At 43.3% G+C, this 24,974-nt stretch overlaps 2 protein-coding genes across 2 annotated transcripts; one reads left to right on the top strand and one right to left on the bottom strand.

Annotated features, from left to right (window-relative positions):
• Window positions 1–364: 364 nt before the first annotated feature.
• Window positions 365–7,387, top strand: hs3st3l (heparan sulfate (glucosamine) 3-O-sulfotransferase 3-like). Its single transcript, XM_061264792.1, has 3 exons — window positions 365–1,169; window positions 5,886–6,115; window positions 6,276–7,387. Exons 1-3 carry the CDS (start codon window positions 718–720, stop codon window positions 6,662–6,664), a joined length of 1,071 nt encoding a protein of 356 aa, XP_061120776.1. The 5' UTR covers window positions 365–717; the 3' UTR covers window positions 6,665–7,387.
• Window positions 7,388–7,539: 152 nt separating this feature from the next.
• On the bottom strand, window positions 7,540–13,184 carry gsg1l2b (gsg1-like 2b). The gene is made up of 5 exons (XM_061264795.1): window positions 12,734–13,184; window positions 12,591–12,638; window positions 11,023–11,175; window positions 8,981–9,092; window positions 7,540–8,916 (listed from the first exon to the last, which is right to left on the bottom strand). Exons 1-5 carry the CDS (start codon window positions 13,032–13,034, stop codon window positions 8,616–8,618), a joined length of 915 nt encoding a protein of 304 aa, XP_061120779.1. The 5' UTR covers window positions 13,035–13,184; the 3' UTR covers window positions 7,540–8,615.
• Between the last annotated feature and the right edge of the window lie 11,790 nt (window positions 13,185–24,974).

Here is a 24,974-nt window from a genome sequence, read left to right as displayed (position 1 = left end):
GCACTTATCAAACCTATTTTCTAGACAAGATATATAATTAGGCTTTTAGTTAAGCTGGAGCTTACCCAGCCTGACTTCAAGCAAGAGGCCACCTGGGTAGCAGCTCGTCACTTGCAGGGTACAACATAGACATGAAGATTTTCTGCAATTATGAGAGTTCAAGTTATGATGTTTGTTGTTTTCTATTGATGGATTGACAAGAACTTTTCCTATTTATTGCAATTATGACTTAACTGCATTAGAATAGGTTGGACCTGCAATTATGACTTAACTGCACTGGAATATGTTCGACCTGCCAAATTACATATACGAGAGAGGGAGAGAGAGAGAGAGAGAGCGCGGGAGAGAGAGAGAGAGCAGGAGAGAGAGAGGGAGACGCAGGGAGTTATCCCCTTGAGATGAAGCATGCTGAAGAGTTGCAAAGTAATCCCGTGGAGGGGAAAGGGTGCGAAACACTGCACGATTCCAATTTAAGATTGACTGTGCTGTACTACGGGGACGTCAAATGGTAGAAAAGTCAATCAAGTTTGAGAAAGCGACGGATTTGGTGACGGACGCGCGCGCGCTCGTGGCGCACAAGACGGAACTCTCTGCAACTTTTCTTTTCTTTCTTTCTTTCTTTCTTTCTTTCTTTTTATTTATAGGAGGGTTAATATGACGGGATGCGAGCCGAACGCGAGGTAGAATGGCCTCTCATCTCCCATGGATCTCTGAGGGATGGCATCTTTTTACACTCATCATCACCATCTTCCAAACGTGGACCTGCGGAGACTGTTCCACCGGCTCACTCTCGCGTCGTCTCTGAGCATCCTTTGCTTCTCACTGGTTTACCTCCTCACTGGATGCTGTCAGTCTGGGATCGTCGAAAACTCGGACAACAAGCCGACCACGCACGGGTTGCTCACGCCGTACGAGAGGAACGCGTCAGCGGGGGACGGCGCGTTTGCGGCGCAGGCGCAGGCTCAGGCGCAGGGAGAGCTGGAGGCGAACAGCTCCGGGAAAGAATGGACGGCCACGCGGAGGTTACCCCAAGCCCTCATCATCGGGGTTAAGAAGGGAGGAACAAGAGCTCTGCTGGAGTTTCTGCGGCTCCATCCTGACATCCGCGCTCTTGGATCCGAACCGCACTTCTTTGACAGGCATTACGCACGAGGATTGGACTGGTACAGGTATGAGTCGCAACTCTTCAACCATTTATAACTACTTAGTCAGTCAATATTAGCAGCCACTTATTATTATTGAAGTGGAGTTATCAATGGTTAAATGCTAAACTGCAAAACCTATCCCTCCCTACAACTATTCTGCTGAGGTGCCAGTCAAAGAGACGGACGGTGCCATCTGGCTCCAGCAATCTGTGCGTGTTTGTGTAAACCAGGGCGAGAGCAAGGCCTGCAAGATGAGTCCTCGCAGAGCTGCAGAGTAATCATCTCTGGTGCTCCAGCCAGATGTTACTGTTGTCATGTGGCTCTGTTCTCAGCCTGCTTCATGGAAACGTCCAAGGGGAGGAGTAGAGCTGTCACAATATTTGGAGGAAACTCCATATTGCCTATACGGATGCATTCTGCTTCTTAAAAATGATGCATATTTTGCAATGATTTAAAGCCCCCTAAATATGATCCCGATATGGCAGATTAAAATTGTACCCTAATCTGGAGTGTGTCATGAAATGCTAACCAGCTTACTGTATATTGCTGAGGCCCAATATTGGCTCTGGCTCAATGATGTCAGCGCCAGCCTAACCTGCTACACACACGCAATGTGAGGCGTGTCAAAGTTTTCCACCGACTGTCCAAATGATCTCACTGAGACGTATATATTTTTTTTAAATATTCTTCCAATGATATACTTGAGCTTCCTATTTCTGAAAATGTGTTTGTACAAAAGACATTGAGAGTTTTGCGTTGGCAAAGTGTGCGTTTGCGTTTCGGGGTTAATGTCACAGCAGGTGATGTGAGTGTCACCTATCCCTGCGGGCCAGACGGAGCTCACGGCATGTCGAGCCACTTGACATCCCTGTCAGCGCTGTCAATTGACCTCTGACCCGAGGTCACCATACAGTGAGACTTAATGATGTGCTCATACCACTTCATTAACAAACACTACACAGCACAAGGCAAATCTCTCTTTGTACTTTTGCAAACGTTATTTGATGGCATTTTGAAACTCAGACGGTCGGTAAGAGAGCTGGTCCAATCTGCTGTTTGTGTCAGTGGTCAGATTCCATTTAGGTCCAGGATGGCATGAAGTCAGTTGGGATGAGCTCCTGCTCCAGCTTTGCACGTTTGGCTTTTGATGTTGGACAAATAGCCAAAGCTGATTTTCCCGTGCGTATATCAGCAACAGAATGTCTGTCACGTGAATGTATACCATTTAAAAATATTTCACTTGTCCAGCAGCTTGCAGATGGTGTTTCAAGGGAGATTGAATCACTGTGATAAACCCTGAGATGGCCTGGAACTTTACTGCCTAGCGTGTACCGTTTGGGATCGATAGCTCTATCTCCTCTCGCTGACCTTGGCTTGACTCCAGCATTAGAGCGCTATACGTTGGTCAGCTCAGCTTCTCTTACAATTAGCAGGAAGCTTTATCCTGCAGCGGGGCGGGATTATCTCAAACACAAGCGCTCGTGTTACACGCAGCTCTCCCAAGTAGTTGCTGGCTCGAAACATTCGCATGTGATGTTTTGTGGATGGAGGGCAGAAGTGAAAGTGCAGGGAGGAGAGGTAGAATCAAGCTAGGCTGGATTGAAGGTTGAAAGGTGATGCTATTTTGCACATCTGGCCTAACCTCTGCTCTGGGATTGTGATAAGAGCTCGTGTGTGGAAACCTTCAGATTCTGTCACAGAGCCGGCCGGAGTTAATGGAAAGAGGAAAGAAGCTATCCAGTTGGACAATATGAGGGGCAAGTGTGACCCAGGCTGTTTCCTGAAGCCCACAATCAGCTTTAACTATTCTCCAGTAAACCCGATTGTCCTCCGACTGGACTCACGCAAAAAAGCATCAAACAGCTGCAGCTCATTCTGAATGCTTCAGGGTTCTGAAAAACCTTTGTGGGCTTTGTGGTTTGCAGCCCAGTGCTCAAAGCAAACACGGTGAAGCAGCATTTGGCAAGTCATAAAGCTGCCTTGAGTCAGGTGGCAAGCCTTTGTATGATATCCTATCTATCTGCGAGACTCTGAAAAGTCGAGATGGTCAAAAGGAAGGACACAAAAACGTCGTCATTCTTTTGAAAATCATCTGCTCCGTTGACTCGGCTCCATGCGCAATTCATAATGCGCTCATTAAGGGAGGCCGTTTGTGGCTTTGTGCCACCATGACATGGTGCTACTTGTGTTTTTGTGTCTTTCCAATGGCACATAATTGGCGTACAAATGAAAGAAGAATGCCTGCCTGCCACAACATTGGATCTTCTGCAGCATTCACCGAATAAAAGACTTTTTTTTTTCTAAACAGCAGTAGAAAAGATGTTTTCAAGAACAAATCAAATTTGATCGTGATGTTCTTTATAGGGTGATTAAATGGGGTTCAGGTGTTGTCCGTCCACACCCTGTTTTGGAAGCGATGGTCACGAGGCCCAGATGGGTGGAGCGGCGGCTCTCATTAAGGCCTTCCCTGGAGACCGAGCCTATGATAGATGTCTCTTGGAAGTGGACAGGGCGCAGCCACAATAGAGCCATGGTCCCCCATACAGAGGCCTCCTAATAACACACTCATGCATACAGACTCATATTGATGCACTCCATTTTGGACTTGTCTCATCAATAACACAATGTTCTTTTTGATCCAGGAAAGCCCATAATACCAATGCGGAGGAAGATTTGATATTTTCCAACACTCAGCATGCTACTGATGGGGCTCTAGAGGGTCCTGACTTGCCCATTTTGCACCTGCCACTCTTCTTTTCAGTCCTGCATTAGTATAATTCTCTGTCCACGTGCCCATCACACTGGTGGAGAGTGTTTCCGGGTGGACTTATGCATAGTTCCCCTAAGCCCCCATGAAGATCAATTGCCAGCCAGTCACAAGGGAGTGGAGATGGAATATTGAGAATGGCAAAGGAAAGAGAGCTTCCTCAAAGGCAAACAGAGGCTTATGATCAACTGCTAGCTAATCCCTGTGTTTATCCTATTGGCTGTTTGATCAAAGTGCCAATTCATTTAGTCAAAAGTCAGATTTCAGCAGACACCTTTAAACATGGATGGCAAAGTTTCAGAAGCAGAAAAAGAAGTCCAAATGTTGTTGAAAAACTTTCTCATGAATTACAAAATCAATCTTCCCGGCCCAGACTTCACTTTTGCCTCTTTTCTCTCCACATAACGAGGGCCGAGGGACCTGCAAGTATGTAGCTATCTATCTCCCAAGACCTCTCTGTCTCCACTGATGCCAAATGGATGGACACTGAACTCTTATATAATGACTGCCATCACTTGGTCCCAACAATCAATAATTAAACTGGCTTGCATTCATTCTTATGATTGGAAGAGGACTGGAAGTAACATCATGTCTCACTGAGCATCACAACGCCACAGTGGTCCCATTGAAAGAAAGGAGCGGGGCAATAGTTCATGCTTCCTTCTCAGGGAACCCAAAGCATGAATAGGAATGTTCCCAAACACTGAACAACTGTGGTGTGTTGAAATGATCTTTTTCCCAAACTAGTTTGGGTTGGCGATCGTAAACGTCCCACCTGTCGGTACAATCTTTCATTCAAAAGTCTCTAAATGATGACAAGGCAATTCATGTGATAATCCATTGATTCATTCATTTCTAATATTGAGTGAATGTATCAATGAATAGATTCTTTTCTGGTCTGTCTGGCCAAACCTCATAATTGAACACATCATCATTTTTGATGTCGAGGGCACTAATTAGTTCTTTGTGTTAGGGTAATGACATGGTGGGCTGGGGGGGGGGGGCATTGGCCCCTGGCTATTCACAGACAGATTGCTAAATTTGCTATCATTACTCGCTCATCCGTCACTCGAGTGTCTATAGCCAGTCATGAATATCTCCATGGACAAGAAAAGAACTGAGAAGGATGCTTGAAAAATAGCTGACTAAGCGATTTGAAAATCTGTCTCCATATCTGTGCATGCATGCAGACTGTAAGGCTCCTGCTGCTCACGCTATTGGAAGGACAAAGGAAGGCTGCAGACTGCAAGTCTCGTACTGATCCCATTAAATGTGTGTCCGATTCATAAACAGCTTTGGGAGGTGACTGTATTGATGGCGTCTTTAGTTACCGGCACATATGAAACCTTTGCCGATAAGAGAGGCGCATCCATATCTCCCCATTTTTGGGATACATGTAATATATAGTATGCTGGCAATAGTTAGTTTATTGAATAAAATAAAATGGGATTTTCTCCATCACATATTTAATATTTACTTACTATGTGGAAGGGAGGAATATTTGGTCACTCTCTCCCCATTGATGCAAATCCTGCATAAATGACTTCCTTGCATGTTTCACTCGTGTCTTCTAGCTCAATAAAAGGAATCCGATAACACCTCGGGCAAAAAGTAAAATACACTCCATCACGTCGAGTCGATCTCAGAATAATTATAGACTATACATCGCACAATATGAGATGCTGATTCAGTGCTGTTTGGGCCGTGGGTCAGGTGCGTGGCAGATGTAGCAGCAGATGTCTCCATCAGGTCCTGTGGGGCCTCTTGAGTCATTTATCTCCAAATGAGTCCCATCTGCGGACTTTCGCTGGAGTCCAGACAAGCGCATAGTTTGACATCCGCTCAAATTGGCCAGTTTATATTGTTCCTGGGCCTGCCCAAATGTTAGCTAAGTAACATTGTCAGTTAAACAAGCCTGTCTAAATACATCAAGGATTCGGGGGACAAAGTCCAAATGTGAATTTTCTTTGCAGGAGTATGATGCCGAAAGCACTGGATGGCCAGATTGTCATGGAGAAGACGCCGCGCTACTTTGTGACAGTGGAAACGCCAGCAAGGGTCCACGCCATGTCACAGGAGGTGAAACTGATCGTGGTCGTGCGGGACCCGGTGACCCGAGCTATATCGGACTACACGCAGATCATCTCCAAGACGCACGACATCCCTCCCTTTGAGAGCCTCGCCTTTAAGAACCGTACCGCAGGTACTAGATTGCCTCTCGTACCATGCAGCCGACTGCCATCTTCAGTCACGTCATGATGGAAAATATGAAATGAAGTCACCAAAATCGCGTTGAAAGAAAAGGATCAGATCGGAGTGGATGTGTGATATGGTCGGAATTTTCTTTACCGTATTTGTTCCAGGTCAGATTGATGCTCAGTGGAGCCCTCTCTGGATCGGTCTATACGCCCAACACTTGGAGCGATGGCTTGCCTGGTTCCCCCGGGGTCAGGTCCATCTGGTCAGCGGTGAAAGGCTCATCTCCGATCCAGCTGGGGAAGTTGGGAAAGTCCAGGACTTTCTGGGTCTCCAGCGGATCGTCACGGACAAACACTTCTACTTCAACAAAACAAAAGGCTTTCCTTGCCTGAAGAAGCCCGAGGGGAGCAGTAAGCCCCACTGCTTGGGGAAGACCAAAGGGAGGACGCATGCCTCCATCGACACGGAAGTGATGCAGAAACTGAGAGATTTTTACAAGCCCCATAACCAGCGTTTTTATCAGATGGCGGGGCAGGACTTTGGGTGGCAGTGAAAATGGCCAATACTATTTTGGGTTATCCTGTCGCTGCTCATTTTTTTTGGTCACATTCAGCCACGCGGAAAAATGTTGTTCTGCTCAAATGTGGCTAATGATGCCCATAGTTCCTTTTTCCATATTAGTTCTTAATCTTCATCAAGTCAATCATACAAGTGACATCATCCAAGTCCTGTTCCCGAAAAAGCAATGAATATTTTATGCGGCAAACGACGGAGAAGGTTGAGTGAGAGAATCTTTAAATGCGCTCACGTTTGACTGAGTGGTTTTGTATTCTTGAATAATGAATGCGGCTAAATGGACGGAGGTGGTGGAAGTCATGTGGATCACTTGGCCCCTGCGTATGTGCGCTTCTTGGGTCAACACATTTGGGTGGGCGAGAAGGCCAAATGCTCTTTAAAAGATGACAAACCCCGAGCAGACAAGTTCAGAATCATGCAGGCTCAAGCCAAGTCCAGTTATTTTGGGGGAGGCTTGGCGATAACTAATTACAGGCTTTTATTTTTGCATGTATTTGCACTCGTTTGAAAAGAAATATAAAATTATTTTTAAAGCAAAAGGAATAAATGTCGCAATCTATTGTTCCCAAAGTCTCGCTGAGCCTGTTGCGTTTGATTGCTTTGCAAATATTTTTGAAGGTGACTTTTTCTGGGGGTCCCGGCACCAATGTGAATACTTTTCAGTTAGCTGCAGAAATAGCTTGCTGTGTTGCCCTGTATGTTGACTTATTTCAAAATGAAAATAAATCCATTATTTTCAATTGTATTTTCATGCATAAGAGGAATTGTTTTTTTATGAGCTCTGCATTCCAGGACTCCGAGAATATTTTTAAATGGAACTTGATTGCAAATGAAACACAACTGCTATGGCAGGACTGTCATCTAGTGGCCAACGTTGTAAAAACCTCCATTTTAATCTGTAATGGAACATCAATGACAAAGAAAGAATCCACAAAATATTTCCCAAGGACACGACATGCTCAGTACTCAGTCTGATCGAATATAATTCAGATTTGAACATAAGAAAGCTATTTTCACATCTAATTTGAAATGCACTTCAAATGACTTGGTTGTGTTGTACATTGAAACACAGCAGCCAGATCCATTGTAGGTTCACACACATTGTAACCCTCAGCTTGTGCATTTGCTACTGTACAGTAACTAAACCCATGAGTAGACGAGCACATTTTGATGCACTCACAGCAGTTCTGCACTATTTTATTCAATAAAAAGCAATCGACTTTTTTTTCTCGTGTGCCTACATAAGTGCATACTCACCTACGCCGGACGGCATCGAATACACCAATAACTGTAAAAGATCCAATGCAAAAGATAAAAAATACATTAAGAATTTAAATGCACATCAATTATGATGAAAGTTTCCTTGCTGGAGGTAATGAACATCAAAAGTAATCATAAGACATTTTGATACGGTATATGAATTGGATTTAACTGAGCAAGGGTATATGTAACAATTTACAGGGCAGTGCTTATTATTATGAACTATTACTATGATTATAATTATTTGAAGTAATCGAGTCATGATAGCCAATAAGCAAAGCAATTAAGAACATATCAAGAAATAGCTATTGCTGTACATTCCAAGCCCATGTTGAGTCTGTTCATATGCATGCTCAGGAAAAAGTAAACCGCTTAGATAAAAAAAAGTAACGCTTTTTACATGTATTTAACTTAGACGTTGGCACTTTTAATTTGGAATTGTGCAACAGATGCTCGAGAAGTATTCCATTTTTGTCCGCTTTGTGTTATGAATGGCCAAGTCTTGTTTTGCTTTTCAGATAAGTGCATTTTTTTTCATCACACAGCTACATTATGCTTCCCAGGGCTTTTTTTTGTAGAATTAAAAAAACCACAAGGTGATGCTGTTTAACTCATTCACTGCAAAGTCACGTTTGACAGTGAACGAGTTCATTTCCAACTCGCCCTTTCTAGCAATACTCTTCCCCATGCTGGTCCGGCAGGTCGTTGAGGTCCAAGAAGATGGAGGTATTGGAGAGTTTGCGGTCATTGGACGAAAGGTCCAGCAGTTCCTCTGCAGTACTTGGCATGGAGCTGATGTACATGTCCCACACCTGCTCAGGAGCGTCCAACTCCAACAGCTTCTGCTTGATTTTCAAGTTCTTCTCAATGTTCCTTCGCTTGTGCTTGAATTCAAGGATGGTTTTGGTGTAGCCATTGATAATGGTGACGGAGGAGGCCATGCACGCCGTGAAGGAACTCCACGCTAATCTAGAGAGGGGTACAATTTCAACGTGACTAACATTTCAATCCATCCATCAATTTGTCGACTCACATGTACGACCAACTGTAATCCCACGTCTGGGGTTTCCAGTCTTCTGGTCCCAGACTGACTGTGAGCTGGAAGGCTGTGGTGAACATCATGTGGGCCACCATCCCCAGCAGGCCTGAAAGAAAGGATGCACTTCTCCAGCATCACCACTTTGTGTCAGTATCACATTACATGAAAGAGTGGAGTCAGCGAGCGGGCCACATGACCAGAACACAACTGAGGACGCGCAGCACGTAAAGGTTGGCATAATTAAGGATGGATGGGGTTTGGGGATCTCTCTTTACAGCAGCAGTCAGTTCGATCAAATTAAAAAGAAAAAAATGCAAAAAAAAAATTAATATATATATATATATATATATATAGAGAGAGAGAGAGAGCAGCTTTTGTCTTGATTGAGGTTGTCCTAGTTAAAAAGACTCTAAGGCATTTCTCTACTTCTGTAAGAATATCTACAGCTGAAAATGAATTCAATAAATGATTACATTTCTTTTGAGTATCCCTCTATTAAATTTTCATGCCACTTATTCCATCTGATTTATGTGGACTCCAATCTGCACTGGTTGGCAGCTGATCCTTACTTAAAATGAACTCCCTTCCAGGGATAAATCAATCAACTAGTGTTCAAATGACACATGGAGGGACACTCACATGGAACTAATTCCCACAGACCTGATTTCAGACAACAGAGACTGTGAGCCAGAATCTGGCCTCACTTCAACATTTTTTTTATGTTCATATGGTGTAACTTTTATGTTTCTTCTCCACATTCGCAGCACAGACAGTTAAACCCCAAAGAAAGTTTTTATAGTGACGGTAAAGCCGCTCAGCCGAACCACAAGGCAGTAAAAACAGCTCTCCCTATTGTCCTTGCACACGCTCGCACGGATGATTAACAGCCAGCGTAAAAGTAATCATGTGTACTGTCGTTCCTCCCGCCACCAATCGATTCATTCCATTAAAAAAGCATTTAATAGCTTAACTTCCATGTTGAAACATTTTAGAAGCAGATTTGATGATATGCTTGGAGAAGCCATAAAAGGGAGGACATTTTGATTTTTCTCCACTTAGCTAGAAAAACCACAGACACCAAGCATGTATTTAAATACTTATGCATTTATGTATTTCTTCGATGTATTATTCAAAACAAAATCATTTGCTGAAGCTCAACCATCCCCGGAGGTCATTCCAGCTGAACCAAACTGACAATATTAAATAAGTCCATTCGAATGACTCCTCTGTTTTGATCGGGGACGTACTGTAGTCCCAGAACGTATTGCATAATGGATGAAAAAAGAAGTTTTTGTTTTTTGGATGTCAATATTCAAAGCAATTTGGGCGCTGACAAAACAGCAAATTTGTAAAGGAGCGAAGTCTATTAGGCACAATTATTGCCTGTTATGTGAACCAGCAGTTTGTGTGAAATAGCTCCAAAATAAATGGCCTTACGTTTCTTCAAGGTAATGGATGTGCCATCCAGCGCAACATTCGGGCTTTTAGCTGATGAAAATTGAGCTCAGAGGGGGTTGAATCATAGCCTGCATTGGATGCAATTTGTTGCAGAAAACAAAAAGGCTTCTACAAAAAAGGCGACATGGTGAAATCAATCAATAGAACAGTCAGTAGGTCTGTACTGTCCGTGTGCCCTTTGCTTTATATGATAAGGTCGTTGATACGTGAAAGATTCTCCTTCCCAACAATTTACTGACTCAATCCCCCCCCCCCTGGAATGAAGTTGAACTTTCAACCTTGAAAGCACTATAGGATGGCTGACAGACGCAAAGTGTATATACATCCAATTACAGTTCTTCAATGTGGACTGAAGGGTGAGCAGGAACTCCATTATTTGCCCAATGCTAGATTTTCCCACATCATGAATTCCTCCATCAAGGAAGAAAGGCTGGCTTGGAAATCCCAGAGGACTTTAACTGGCTTCAATATTAAGCATGGTTGTTGTCAAATGGAAAGCTACTTTTCTTAAAATAAGTAGGCTTCAAGAAATACAAATTGGAGTCAATAAAATGAAATGAACGCACGCTTTGACTTACCCGAAAGCACGGTGAATATGGCAGCGAAGGCGTTGAGTTTCAGGCCGTCGATGACGTTGCCAAACTGGCACACTTCTATCCACATGAGGATTCCTCCGGTGGCCAAGAGCATGATATACAGGCACTCTGCCACGATGCACAGCCACAGCACCCCTTCAAGACAGCAGCAGGAGAACCAATCATTGGAGCGGGGAAGGCAAATTCAACTGGAGCGTCGAAAAATTCGGCCGAGTGACTCGTGGAGATGGCGAAAGCAGTCGGATGGGAAATGGGAAAGCCAAGACAAATATGGGAAGCAAGGGCAATTGGAGAGGACAGGGCTGGGGTGGTTGAGTGAGCCCATAGGATTAACCTTCACAGTCATTGAAAGGACCCGCAGAGAGACATCCTGCACATATAGGCAGAAAAACCATGTCACCCATTCATCATATGTATGCATGAAGCGTTTATGAAGTCATTCATCATAAGGTGGACCAGGGAGCTAGGCAAGGATTCACCTTGGAAAAAGAGGGCCAATGTGGATGTAGTTGCCCTCATCAACTAAAGCCAGCTGACATTAGTGTGCCAGACCATGAATGTTGTCTGGTTAAAACAGATTGCTGACCAAAGAATAGACGGAGAGCATTAAGTGTTCCCTAGAAAGCCACGTGCAGCCATCTGCTGTTTTGGTAGTGTCGCTCTCTCCTCAAATGTTGCAGATTGTTTCCTCACTGCTGCAAAAGGGAGGGACCCTTAACATGATGTGAAATTCAGTGCATTTACCTCTTTGGGACATTCTAACCTTTTTTTTTTTTGCCATTTATGGACGTCAATCAAAGTGAGTTTGTATTTTAGAAAAGTTCATTATTGCTTACCGTCCTCACACCACTCAAGGGAATATGGGAATGGCCCAAAGCAGTTTATTAGTGCTCCCACTAACAGAAAAGATTGCACAGCTGAGGGAACAGATAAGACGAGGGAGAACCAATCGATGGAGGAGATTGATTTGCACCTCCTACCTCGCCGCAGATAAATCAGTGCCAAGTGTGAACTGGATTGCTTTGCTTTGGGGTTAAATAAGCAGTGACTTCATGACTTGCTTGTGTTGCACGGAGTGAGGCAATGATAAACGCTATCAAAAATGATCCTTTAGACAGCATAGCTTCACAAAAGAAAGTTTGCTCTTATTTGATTAGAGAGATAAATGGCCAAAGGGGGTCCAACATGCCACCTCCAGGTTACGCTTTCAAAATAAATGTCCTGTTTATGATTTGTGTTTCATTTCTCACGGTTATGTTGTGCTTTCCAGAGAGCAAGGAAGAAGACGCTCGGGGGTGATTTCCAATCAGTGGACACCTGGGACTCATTCCATCTCCATCTCATCATCATTGTTGCTACCATACAATGCGACCCCATGAATTCAAGTGTTTAGAAGGCGAAGAGGACTTTTGAAGCTCTCGATGAAGCGGCAGATGACGTCGAACGAAACAATGAGAGGTAAAAGTCATTCTGAGTAAAAGTCTCTTCCTAAAATAATTGTCAAGATGGACTTTGATGTTAATGAGAAGAAATAGTCCTTCTCAACTTACCTCGTTCATTGGCAGGTGCAACATAGATGAAATTCCTGCAGTCTTCACCTGCAAAAGAAAAAGAGTGGATTGTTGTCTACTGCTAAAATCCATAGTTCTTCACGGTAGCAGATGTTTCAAATGGCAAGAGGAGCAAAAGTTACCAGTCATGTTGACGTTCTGCTCACAGGAGAACCAGATGCCGGTGTGAAACTTCCTCATGATATATTTGTCCTCGCCCGTCTCCCAGATGTACTGCACCAGCCGCGTGTCGTTCAAATTGGAGCTGTTGAACCTGATGCAGAAAGACTGCTTGGTGGTCACGGGACCGCTGCAGAAGGGCTTGACCACCTTGCGCGTGCCGGCGCACCAGTGGCTCGTTCCCAGAGCTGACACAGCCAGGACCAAGGCCAGAAAGTTCAAGGTAAGGGCCAGCGACGCTCTCCGCCGCCGGTCTATTCCCATAGCGCCGGCAGAACAAAGCCCAGGATTGATTTAATCCCAGTGATTTCTCCTCCTCCTCCAATGCTCTCACACACAATCCAATCGATGATCTATCTATCCGCGGCTAATTGCTGTGTGGATCTTCCACGCGCCTCTCGCATCTGCTTCTCCTCCGAAGCCCACGCGCTCATTTTGTATGGTGCGCTCCTCAGCCCCCGCCTTTTCAAACACGCGCTCACCCAAGGAGCGACCATGATGACGTGCGCACCACGCAGTCAATAAGTATATGGGTGAATACTTTCACCCTGCATCCCAAGCTCAGATCGAGCACAGTCACTATGATGGCGTGCATAAAAACAAGGCTTCATTTTCTCATCACTAGCTGCAGGCATGAAAACTTGAAATGAATATGAAATGCAATTTGGTCAAAAGAAAAAGTGGCATAACGGAAGACTGATGAGAAGTTTTGGCTTTCAATCTTTTTCCTTTTCTCTACAAGATAATAATAGAAAGAAAGAAGTAGAGGTGAGCATCTTGGTACAAAATTGATTGACGCACCCACCTATGCAAACAGATCTTGCCACAGCTTATTTTGCAAAGAAATTGCACAAACATTTGATTCTGAAACTTATTTAAATCGATATATTTATACATATATATATATAGATGATGTGATTCACACCACCGTGCCTGTAAAAATGTCACCATCCCATCTGGGCCCTAATCCAGCAACTTCTTCAAGGTCATTGGACCTAAAAGCCAGATTGAACAAAAGCCATTCTTGTCTGGAAGCTGCCTTACTGGGATGTCATCACATCTTTGCATCATCAGGGTGTTCACTCATAACTGCTAACAGCTTTTTGTTTGAGACTGGCCTAGACAGAAAGAAAAAAACAATTGCTCTATATTGTCTATCATCTTCATTATTAATGACACCATCAAATGGAAAACAATGTGTTGGGCAACTGGGCTTACTATATGTAGTACTTTCTATGAATTTTTTTTCACCAACTGCACAAGATTAAAAGCTATCATTCTTGCCCTTCTCTTCCCTTTTTCACTTCCACGTCTCCATTTCAAAGCCACACATAGACACGTGTAGCGTCCACATACACAAGAAACCAAAAGCCATTGCCACAGTTTGATTAGCTGCGCCAAAGCGGCTTTTCCTGATTGCAGGCGCTTTCCCTCGTCCCCTTATGATTGAGCTCTGCCGTGACACGAGTGGAGGTTGGAATCACTTTCAGAGGAATATCTCGCTTCGGGTGCTTTCCTTTTGACTCCTTCTCTGTCTCACGGGCAGATTGGAAACATTCCAAATAAGTTTGGGGTCACACGTTGGAACCCAAGGCAAGGCAAAGGGTGTGATAATAGATCTGCAATGTCTCATTGTTCTCACGTAGCTAAAGTGGAAAATAGATATCACCTTTCTGCTGTGAAGAGTCATTATGATCAGAAACACAAACACTAGAAGTCTATTTGGTGTCCTTGACATTGGGAATGGATATCAAATCAATGGCAGTCCAATTTGCTCTGTCTCGCACACATGGTGTTGTCTTAAAAATAACTTTCAACCAAATATAGGACAAAATATTGTTGTTCCCCCCCAGTCTGGAAAACATTGTCAGTTGCTATGGCAGTTTTGCTATTCTTGTAATGAGGTGGCATTGTGAAAAGATGCCAGCAGTTGCAAATACGTGTCTTGACACTGGGGAAGCATGAAAACATCCACTGGCAACAGTATGTGCTGTATATGGTGAGGGATCCATCATCCCATTTTGAAAATGGAAAGCAAAATGAGCATCTAGGTACACATAAATAATAGGATGCTTACTGCTTGAGAACAATACAGCAATATTTATAATTTGTCCCTTGCTTTGTTTACTTCCCAACTGATAGCTGCAAGCTGAGTCTGTACTTGGCCTGGTTACAAAACTGTCTGAAAGTTTTATCACACTTGGAGGAACATTTATTCTGCCTCCAAATGTTGTCATCTCCATGGGACTTATTTAGACTTCCATTTTTTAGAAGCATAAAATGGTTGGATGAGACTTTTAGGTTGAGCCATGGTTTGACATACACCATAAGAGCTGAGCTTCTGTGACCTTTGGGTCTATGAAGGTCATTGCAAATGTCTGGCCAAATAAGACCTTTGCTCGCTGATGTTTGGATGGAAACCCCAATCTGCAACCTCTAACCCTCGCTTACTGTCGCTGTGCAGAAATGTCTCTCTATATCCTGAAACTGATGCATGGCCACATATTGCTGCAAATTCTATTTAGAAAAAGAACAATGTCTGTACGTATTTCTCATTTTCTTTTTTAGACCATTCAGTGAAATAGAAACAAAAAGGAAGCAAACACCTCCAAGCAAGTAGCCACATACTCCCTCCCATCAGACCTGGAACACGTAGAAGCCAGGTCCTGGTTAAATCATCTCATCCACGCACAGATGATGATGATGCTGGGTCTGCTAGCTCGTAATGACACCCCATAATGACCTACTCCTCTAATGTGTCTCATGATGAAATTGGATAGTAGGATGTCAAGGTTACCCTTGCAGTTCAAGCTTGCTGGCATGTTTGTGTCGGTGCGAGAGAGTCACATGGCAAATCCATTTCGGCAAGAGTGAAATCATGTCAAGATCCCTCGGAGGCTTCAGGTCACGCTGTCGCGTCGAAATGGCAAACCTTGACTTGCCGAGACATTCACCTGAAGTGCAAACTAATTCGAACGTGATTTACAGCCAACAAGGAGCATCTCTCGCTCGTTAGACTGCGTCACCAGCAAATGAAGATGCTTTACAGGCTTCCTTGGATCTGGTTTGTGGGGGTCATTACTCCTTCTTCACCACTTAAGTGCAACGCAGCTCAATAGTCAATTTAAAAAAGGTGGAACCTTTAGGCTATCAAATTACAAAGCCATTCATGAAGGAATCAAAAAGACATTTGCCGACTTTATTAGGATGAGAGGCAAACTAATATCGTGTCCCCATAATTGGCATGCCTAATTGAACAACATCAGGTTTATATAACACCAAATTATTATTTTTTTTTTTAAAGCAAAATACCCTCCCGTTCAAAAGTTTGGGGTCACTTAGAGATAGTGTTCAAATAAAATGGCTATTTTCTTCAATGAGGATAACATTCAACTCGTCAGGAATGGACTCTATACAGAAAGCCCTCGAAAGCCATTTTGTGAGTGTTCATGGAAAACACTCATTTGTTTGGGTGAGCCCAAACTTTGGAACAGCGGCGTCTATCCACCTTCCGACAAACAGATTGCAGGCATCGCATAATAAGCTTCCTGACCTACTTTCAAATAAGATGTTTGTGTGAAGAATCACACGACCGAGCGCTCTTGTTTTCCCCCAATGTTATCGAGGGTCTCAGGTGCTAAGGCACATTGACCAATTACACTGAAGATGAGGATTCTAAGAAAGAAGAATCATTGGGACTGTGAGCAGGAAAACATGCCATATAGCTTGACTGTGACGGAGGAGCTATGCCAAAGGCGGATAGATCCAACAGGGTAACACCAAGTTTGGACCCCAAATCTGTATAGTACATTGGCAAAATAGGATGGATGGGCAAAATGAAGTGATTGCAAACTAAATAGGTTGTTGCAAAGAAGCATTTGGTCAAGGCAATGGGTGACTAATAATAGGTCAATAAATACCCAATCTATTATTACGGCAGTGTGGAATTGGCTAATGTAGGATATATTGGATATGGGTCACTTAAAATGAGATGATAATAGGCAGTCTAAGAATGTCATATCGTCACTAAATAAGAATTGATCCCGCAAGAATTAAAAAAAAAAAAAAAACGTAAAGAAATTGGACGGGACTAGATAAGCAGAATTGTTTCACCCCATTTTGGCAATTCACGTGTTAACAGTGCATGAAATGAAACCGTGATGACTGGTGACGATGCATATTGCGAAATACATGAACAAAATTGTGCACACTTCATCAAAAGATGGAATGGAAACGCTTGCCGCCCACGACATACCAGATCGCAGCCATCGTCGGTCGATACGTTGCTTTTACGAGATGTATGAGCGAGTTTATAGGGATGGCATTAGGGGGCCACTCTCCCGCCAAGCTTGGATAGAAATCAATTCAAGCTGCATCTTCCTTTTATGATGCAGATGAAAACAACGAATGGTTACAATTTTCAATTGCAAACGGGAGAACATACTGTACCTACAAAAATGATTTGGCTATCCTGGTTGTACCCTGTTGCATTTAGTTCTGCCCTCCCTCACGCTCTCTTATTCACACACACACACACACACACACACACACACACACACACACACACACACACACACACACACACACAGACAGGGTGGTGCGAAAACCAATCCAATCCTCCAGGAGCATATTTTTGCCTTGAATTTTTCATGCAAGTCTCTTCATTGTCCTACCCCCACGGTGCATCAATAAATGGATGGAAATATGCTAAGTGAATGCATTCTCTCCAAGTCAAATCAGATAACGTTTTTTTTCTTCAAAGAAAACGGAAAGATTCTTCCGATGAAATAGTCGATGCTCAGCAATTAGCAACTCCTGTGACATTGATTGTCAATGTGAGATGAATGGTGCGTGATTGGTCGCTTAGGGTTCAATAAATATGAACCAAATAAATCCATTTATCGACATAATTATGCTTTTTAATCCATAATGATACAGGGGAAATATTTCACATATTATATATGAAACTGTCTGTTTGTGTCTTCCAGGTTAGTTTAGATGCAGAGCCGACTTTGCATTGGTAATGCTCCAGCATTAGCTATGGATGAACGAAGGACTCTTGAAGGAGACTCTCTTCAAATGTGGGGAATGGCATAGTAGGCATGTTGGAAGGAAGCACTTCTAACCTTGTGGCAATAACAGATAAACACATTGGGACCTTCCATCTTGAATTTCTTTGCCTGTGAATAATTTTTAGGACAGGTTCTGGGCACTCTGGAACCTACCCCAGCTGTCAGATGTTGTGGATGATGTGGCCATGTATTGATTTGTGCAGGCAACAAATCCAATAGAATTGGTCCATTATAAAATATTTCTAAAATAGACGAAATGGCGCTCTGCATTGTGAGCGATGTGGTGGAGTCCTGTTAAAAGAATACGATTCAAAAAACAAATATGCAATGAATGACACAATGTTTGTGATGACGAAAACCTCTTCACTTAAGGCCGAAGGGTCCAAAGTACCCTAGCTGCGTAAACCATCCAGGATTATCCGATCTAGACGTGATAAAGAAAGCAATTGATGTACATTTGCAGCACAGAACGCACATTGCGACTTTCCCAGCGCTGTTGAAGCCAATCTGAAGTTTGGTGCACGGCACGCTCCCGTCGAGCGTTGCGTGAAACCAAAATAGAGAGACGAAAAAGATCTGGGCGAATTAGGGTATGATCAGAGGGGCGCTCATACATTCTTGAAGCATACAGCGAGCGCATCGTAACCTCAGGGTTCACTGCCGCTCTGACCTAGATAGCGCACAGCGTCGACCGACCGGCCGGCAGGCAGGCAGGCAGGCAGGGGTAATCACTGAATAGAAAATTCCCACAGCACAAAGCTTTTAATTAGACATGAGCTTTTAACTGACAGATAGGGGAGAAAATAACTGTGATTAAAGAATGGATACGCTGGGGGCAAAGAGAAGCTGTCAGAAGGAAGCAGACGTCTATGCTCTATAGCCCCAGGTTACCATATCAAATTTTGGATATACTTTTCACCTTTTCCAGATTTGATACTCTGATTCTCTCTCTGTGTCTCTTTTGCATCATCCTGTAAGAAGCAACAAGTATCTGTCAGCTCAAAGTAGGTCAAGATAGCGTGTTGGACTTTTCCCCCCTATACAAGATCGCATCTGTCATGCTTTCGTGCTAATTCCCTAATCAAATCCTGATGTCAAACTGAAGACCCGGGGGCCAAATGCGGCCCGCCAGGACAAATTGCAAAGTACTAAAATTGCAAATTGTCTTCACTTTTAAAAAATAGTGAAGCTTTTTTCCTTTGCTTCATTATTGATGAGCGTTATTTTAGAAAGGCCTTTGTCTGCCCATTCATTAATTGCCTTATTGCATCTGACACTTTGCTTTCTTAGAAAATCTTTTGCCACTCCACAAAGTTTGCAAACGGAGTCTGAAAGTTTGCCACGTTCATATTTCTCATCTTCTTTGGGCTTTTATCGAGAAAGACCAGTAAAAGTGGAGCACAGGTGCGAGCAGGTGTGTTGGAGGGGTTGAAGCTTCCCCTCTCGGGCCTCATTCATCTCTGTCTGTCACGTCCCGCTGTGGCTCTCCGCTACTCCCTCATTGTCATTCCGGAAGGACGTCTGTCCTCCAAACGTGCTCTGCTCTTGGACTTAGGACACGGATGGTCTCGTCTGAGCAACCTGAGGAGGAGATCCTGCCATTAAGCAACAAAACAATTGATTTGTGAAAACGCTGCAGTCGAGAGAATATGAAAACATGTCCCATAGTGAAGTCGAACCTTTAAACCTTGATTAGACTACCCATGACCTTCTAGTCTTCTGAGAAGGATGGCTACAGTGTGCAAGGCTAAAAAGACAACTCAACTAATGTTGCATTTTTGCCCAGGCCAAAATGTGCGGCTCTATTTTCACGAGCGGCATAAATCCAGCTCGGCTGATGGAAGCTATTGAAAGTTTTCAATGAGGGCAAGGAATGAATCCAAGTAAGTCATAAAGTGTCATTCTTTTAGTTCAAGGAGACTAAATCCAATCTTCGTTTTAGGAAGCTTGTCAGATGTAAATGCAGTGACATTCATGCTGGCAACTTTTGACAGGACTGTGAATAATGTCAACCAATTCCTGTAAGACACGGACCTGGGACCTCAGTAAAGGTCTTTTAAATGATATCATAAAAGAAGAAATATCGTGCTGTCCATTTGACTTTGACATTCAGGTGAAGTGGTGTCCCTCAGGAGAACATGCTTGCTGCTCCTGTCATGTCACCTGTCACAGCAGATTTCTTTTCATGACCTCTGGAAGATTATATGAGATAAATTAGTATCCCTAACTCAAATCAAAGTATATATTGCTAACTGCCAATTGTTTCCATTCGAATCAATTCTAAACAAAACGTGACTTACTGTTGCCATTCGAAAACATTTCAAGTTGTTCCAGTCTGACCTCATCTTCCGTCCGACTATGAACCGCTCAGCTTTGTGCCCACATTAGAATACCTTTGTGACCTTTGGCCTTTAGACCATGAGAAGTCTGAGGCAGTGATTGGCTGCTGAGGAAATGGCCCCGTGTCAAGGAGACAGAGGTTCTGCAACAATGGCTGATGACAGCCCATTCATCACCACCCAGCTATACGTTCCACTGAATAGAGCACGGCCAAGAGCGTGTCTGGCTGACTTAATTAAAAATGGCAACACAGTAAACAACTTCAATGGCTTCTTCTCGTCGCACGATTTTGGAAATTGAGGTCTTCATTTGGAAGTCACGCTTTGATTATTCTCTGTTGTTCCAACCTTTTGGAGCAGCGTTGTGTACCAATGAGATAAGAGCATCTTGTCTGTGCAGATAAAGACGGATGGTTGAATCTTGAGCTGTCTCTTTTGTTTATGAAGCTTTGGCAAACCTTCATTTAGCACGACGACTCTCTGTGCCTGAGGTGAAAAGAGTCGCTTCAATTCTCAGAGGGAAGAAAAGGTGCTTCGGCTTTCCGTCGATAAAACTTCATTGCAGTCCGCTCTGTAGGCAATTTCAAACGATTCTCCATTGGATCGTGTCACAAGTGGATTTTCTTCTTTTTGCTATTTTGCAAGCTGCTTTGAAGACACCAGTTTATGATTTTCTTTAGCTCACTGCATTTTTAAATGGATTTTTGACTGTGCTATGACACAACAACCGTGTCGGGACCTTGAGCATTTGCGACCTTGACGAACTCTGACAACATTGGCTGCCTCACCAATTTTCTGCTTCTCAGTGGGATGGTGGCTTAAGATTGTTTTTAGAGGGAACCAATTTATTTTTTCAAATTCACTTTTCAAACAAAATCACCATACAGTGCATTGACTAGTAATTGGTCACCGGTGGATATATAACAATTCAAAATCCAGATTAAGCCTGGAGCACACAACAACAATGAATAATGATGACCCCAGTGAGTTTCCACTCCACATTGTCCACACTTCTTTCCGGTCCACAATGGATCGACGTACGAATGAAGATTTGTACGTACATAAAGCCGCTGAGGAAATAAACGTGTGAGTTCCTTCATTAGTGAGTTATTTGGGGGGCGAAGGAGGAATAATACAAAACACAACGGCAGTTTCTGACCTAGTTATTAAAACAGATAACTAAAACAAGCCCCCGACCATAGAAGAATAAAGCTTGAATTTTAAAGCAGACCGCTCCTGTCGTTGTGTTTTTCCCCCCAAACCTTCCCAGGTGCCTTCAAATGAGACCCTGTCAGACTATACACGTCAGAGACCTGGCTTGCAGGTTTAATAATGATGCTCATTTTCTGATGATGGATTCTTCACAATTGTCTTCTTCGTTTTCATCTTCCACATCCAGCACAGTAGTGAGTTTGCAATTAGTTTTCCTCCACAGTCAAGTGGCCTGCAGGGCTATTTGTTGTCTGACTGACACCTCTGCGTTTATCTTCCCGGAGAAACTTGATTTCCTCCTTGTGTTAGTCTCCGTCTGTATCTAATCAGTGTTGTCAGTTGTTTGACAGCTGAGCAGCCATTGCAGCCATCTTAAGACATTTGTTTTCCTCTTTTGGTCCCCTACTAACCTCCAACAGAGGTAAATATAAATAAAAATGGATCCATTCATTTGACAGCCGTCCATAGGAGGTTGTCGTTGGGCTGTGATGAAAAGAATGCCCAGTGCTTTCCATATGGATTCATTCCAGCCCATCAGTGGCCAGTCCAGCCAACCTTGAAAAAACCAGACCCATGGCTGAACAGCAATTAGCACCTTTCAGCCTGTAAAGAAATGACCACGACGCTGACTTGTATATTCAGTACACGAGATTGATCCGATTTGTTTTTCAATCATGTCAAATCTGGGAGGTGCATTTGCACATCATAAGAAGGGAGACCTGCAGAAATCTGCTCGTTTGCATTGTTGCGTGAGGAGTCCGGCACTCAATCTCAGGTCAGTCTGCAAAATCCTTGTTCTTGATTCCAATCATTAGGAACAGTGACACGTGTTTGATTTCACATAGTATGGTGCTGTGTCACGTGCACATCGTGTCGATGTTTTCCAAAATGCAGAATGGGATAGAAGTTACTTTAGCCACTGAATGAGGTCATTTGTGGAGGTGGCAGATAACAATAGTGAAGCAGCATGTCTGCCAGCTCGTGATAGATAGTACGTACCACCCCCGTTGCTTTGGCATGCATGTGATCCTTTTCCACGAGGACAGAAATTTGCCGGTGTGGGTGAAGAGTGTAACACCCAAGATGGGAAAATAATCATTTTTTGGCAAATATCTGTGTGGACGTAGCCTTAGGGCACAGTCTTTCTTGGTAGCCTCCATCCCCAGTCCTCTGCTGGCTTGCATTCACATCACCCTGCTTCTATTCCGCTTCAACATGACACATTTTTTTCTCGCTGCATGAGGGGAGAAATTGGGTGATGGGTGATTCTATGGAAATGACTTTTTGGTGAGTTGACTGTTCTGCCAAAATTCAGGATAGCTTGCTTGCAGTGCACTTTTTGGAAGATTCCCTGCCCTTAAAAGAAACTATTTACCAAATAAAGGTTGGAGAACATTTTTTGAAAATGTATTCCAATCCCTGGTGTATAAATGTTCATCTTTAATTCCTATTTTGAATATGATCCGCATTGCGCTACTTTGTTCCCAACAAATGAATTCGGATTAAAAAGTCATGTTCAGCTTTCCTTTCTGTTATTTCGGGAAAAAATGGTTCTCGGCTAACTTCCCTCTCTTCCACCCACCCGCTCTTTGACATGAGTGACATTTCCCCTCACTATCTTCAGTGGGCACCTGACAGGCGTCATGAAAGGCAGCTGGCGGGACACTATTGAAGAAGGAAGTGAATAATTGATCCAAGCATCTGCGCCGTGTCCCTCATTCATTCATCTTCCTCAGCTTCCCCTATCATGAAGTTTTGGACTGAAGAAATTTCAAACTATCTTTATCTTCAAAGTCTATACTTTCTCCACAACTTTTTTTTGTTGGGGGATGTTCCCATTCTTTGGTTTTGTGCATTTTGGGAAGGTATACTATTTAGCTCAACGTATTTTATCGGCTGGCTGGCTGGCTGGCTGGCTGGCTGGATGGATGGATGGATGGATGGATGGATACTAAAAGATTGCACAATAGAAGCAAAGTGTGCATGTGCAGTGAACCATTCACATGCCGCCAGCTTGACATGGACCAACAACCCTGTCATGCTTTCTCCCAAAGGTCGTTTTTATTGTTGGGTGAGCAATATTCCGTCACCTCATCCATAACAGTAGAGCATCCGGATGAAAATGAAAAGCTTTTTTTCCCCAAACTATTTCTGTCTATTTTCAATTCTATTGTATCTTGTTTCAAATGATTCAATCCATTTTTCACTCTCCTTTTTTTTCTATTTGAGATAAGGCTTTATTGTAAAAAGGACATCGTATGGTGTTTGTGGAACGCTACGTTGTATTATCTGGAAAGCAGGGTAGGTAGGATGGAGAAAAAAAAGCACTGGCTACAGACATCTGTTGGAGAAACCAGGTTAAGATTAACAACATCGATAATTAGGCCTGACATTTATACTTCACAGTCGACTGAACAATCCGAGCCAGAGATTGTCATAGGACAGCTGCATGGGAGGGAGCAGGTGTGCAGGTGGAAAATACAAGGGACAGGAAAGGAGAGGAAAACACCAAATAAAAAAAGGAGACCTCGATTAAAACCTGACAAATACACTTTCAAATAAGACACCAGATGCAGCGTGGCACCATATTGGCAAAACAACAATGGTGAACGACGTTAAGGTCAAACTGTCAAAATGTAAAAAAATAAAAAGACGACTTGCTGGCTCGAATTGACTTTATGAACTCGATGTAACTCTTTTTACAAAAAGAGAATGTGAAAGAAATAATAGACTTTGAAATGAATAACATCAAGAAACCTAAATAAATAAAGTCGAAAGAAATCTAGGCTACAGTTGTTTGTTTCTATGGCAACCCTGATTTCTCTCTTTTTAATGAAGATTAAAATAATAATGAAAGCATAAAAAGCCAAAACAAACAAACAACAACAGATAACAGTACAAGCCCTGGTGGAAAAACAAAAAAACATGCCAAAGTCTTAGCGCCGAGAGGCGGCCGAGACCAGATTTAGCGGCAGGAATAATCTGTCATCAGATAATCGAGCGCAGTCAAGTAATCCAATTTGTCCTCGATAAAAATAATGTCCCTTTGTTTGATTACTATTGTGTAATATTAGAAAGGGGCAAAAAAAATCAAATCACACTGACACGTTGCCGTTACTTTGACCAATCTGATGTGACCAAGATGGCTGGCTCTCCACCGTGTGTATGCAAAGGAGGCAATTCGTTACGGAGTGCTTACAAATTGACTGGGCAGTGGATCAGTGTGCCATATTATGGAAGGCTTTGCGCATTTCTTCACTGACATTCTCTCTTTTGGAATCCCTTGGGAGTCTTCGGAACCCAAGTTTCTTAAGAAGCAATTGAGCCATTGGTTTTGCACTTGTGGCCCAGCATGCATACTAAATAGTAGAATACATAAATGAAAGGAAGCAGGTTACAGCCATTGTCTCAATAAGCGCTGCATCCTAATGAGCGTCAAAATGTCACGGCCGGCTCAGGAGATAATGGCAAGCTGAAAAATGCTGCTACTGGCCATAAATTTGGTATTCATCAGAGGCTCTCACGCTGGACCGGGGCCCGTTTCATTTTGTGTGAAGGTGAGACTAAATAGGATGCCTGTT

Source organism: Syngnathus typhle, linkage group LG18 (genome assembly GCF_033458585.1).
Source record: "Syngnathus typhle isolate RoL2023-S1 ecotype Sweden linkage group LG18, RoL_Styp_1.0, whole genome shotgun sequence".
NCBI lineage: Eukaryota > Metazoa > Chordata > Actinopteri > Syngnathiformes > Syngnathidae > Syngnathus > Syngnathus typhle.
Note: the sequence above shows the minus strand (reverse complement) of the source record. Positions and strands in the feature narration are given on the sequence as shown.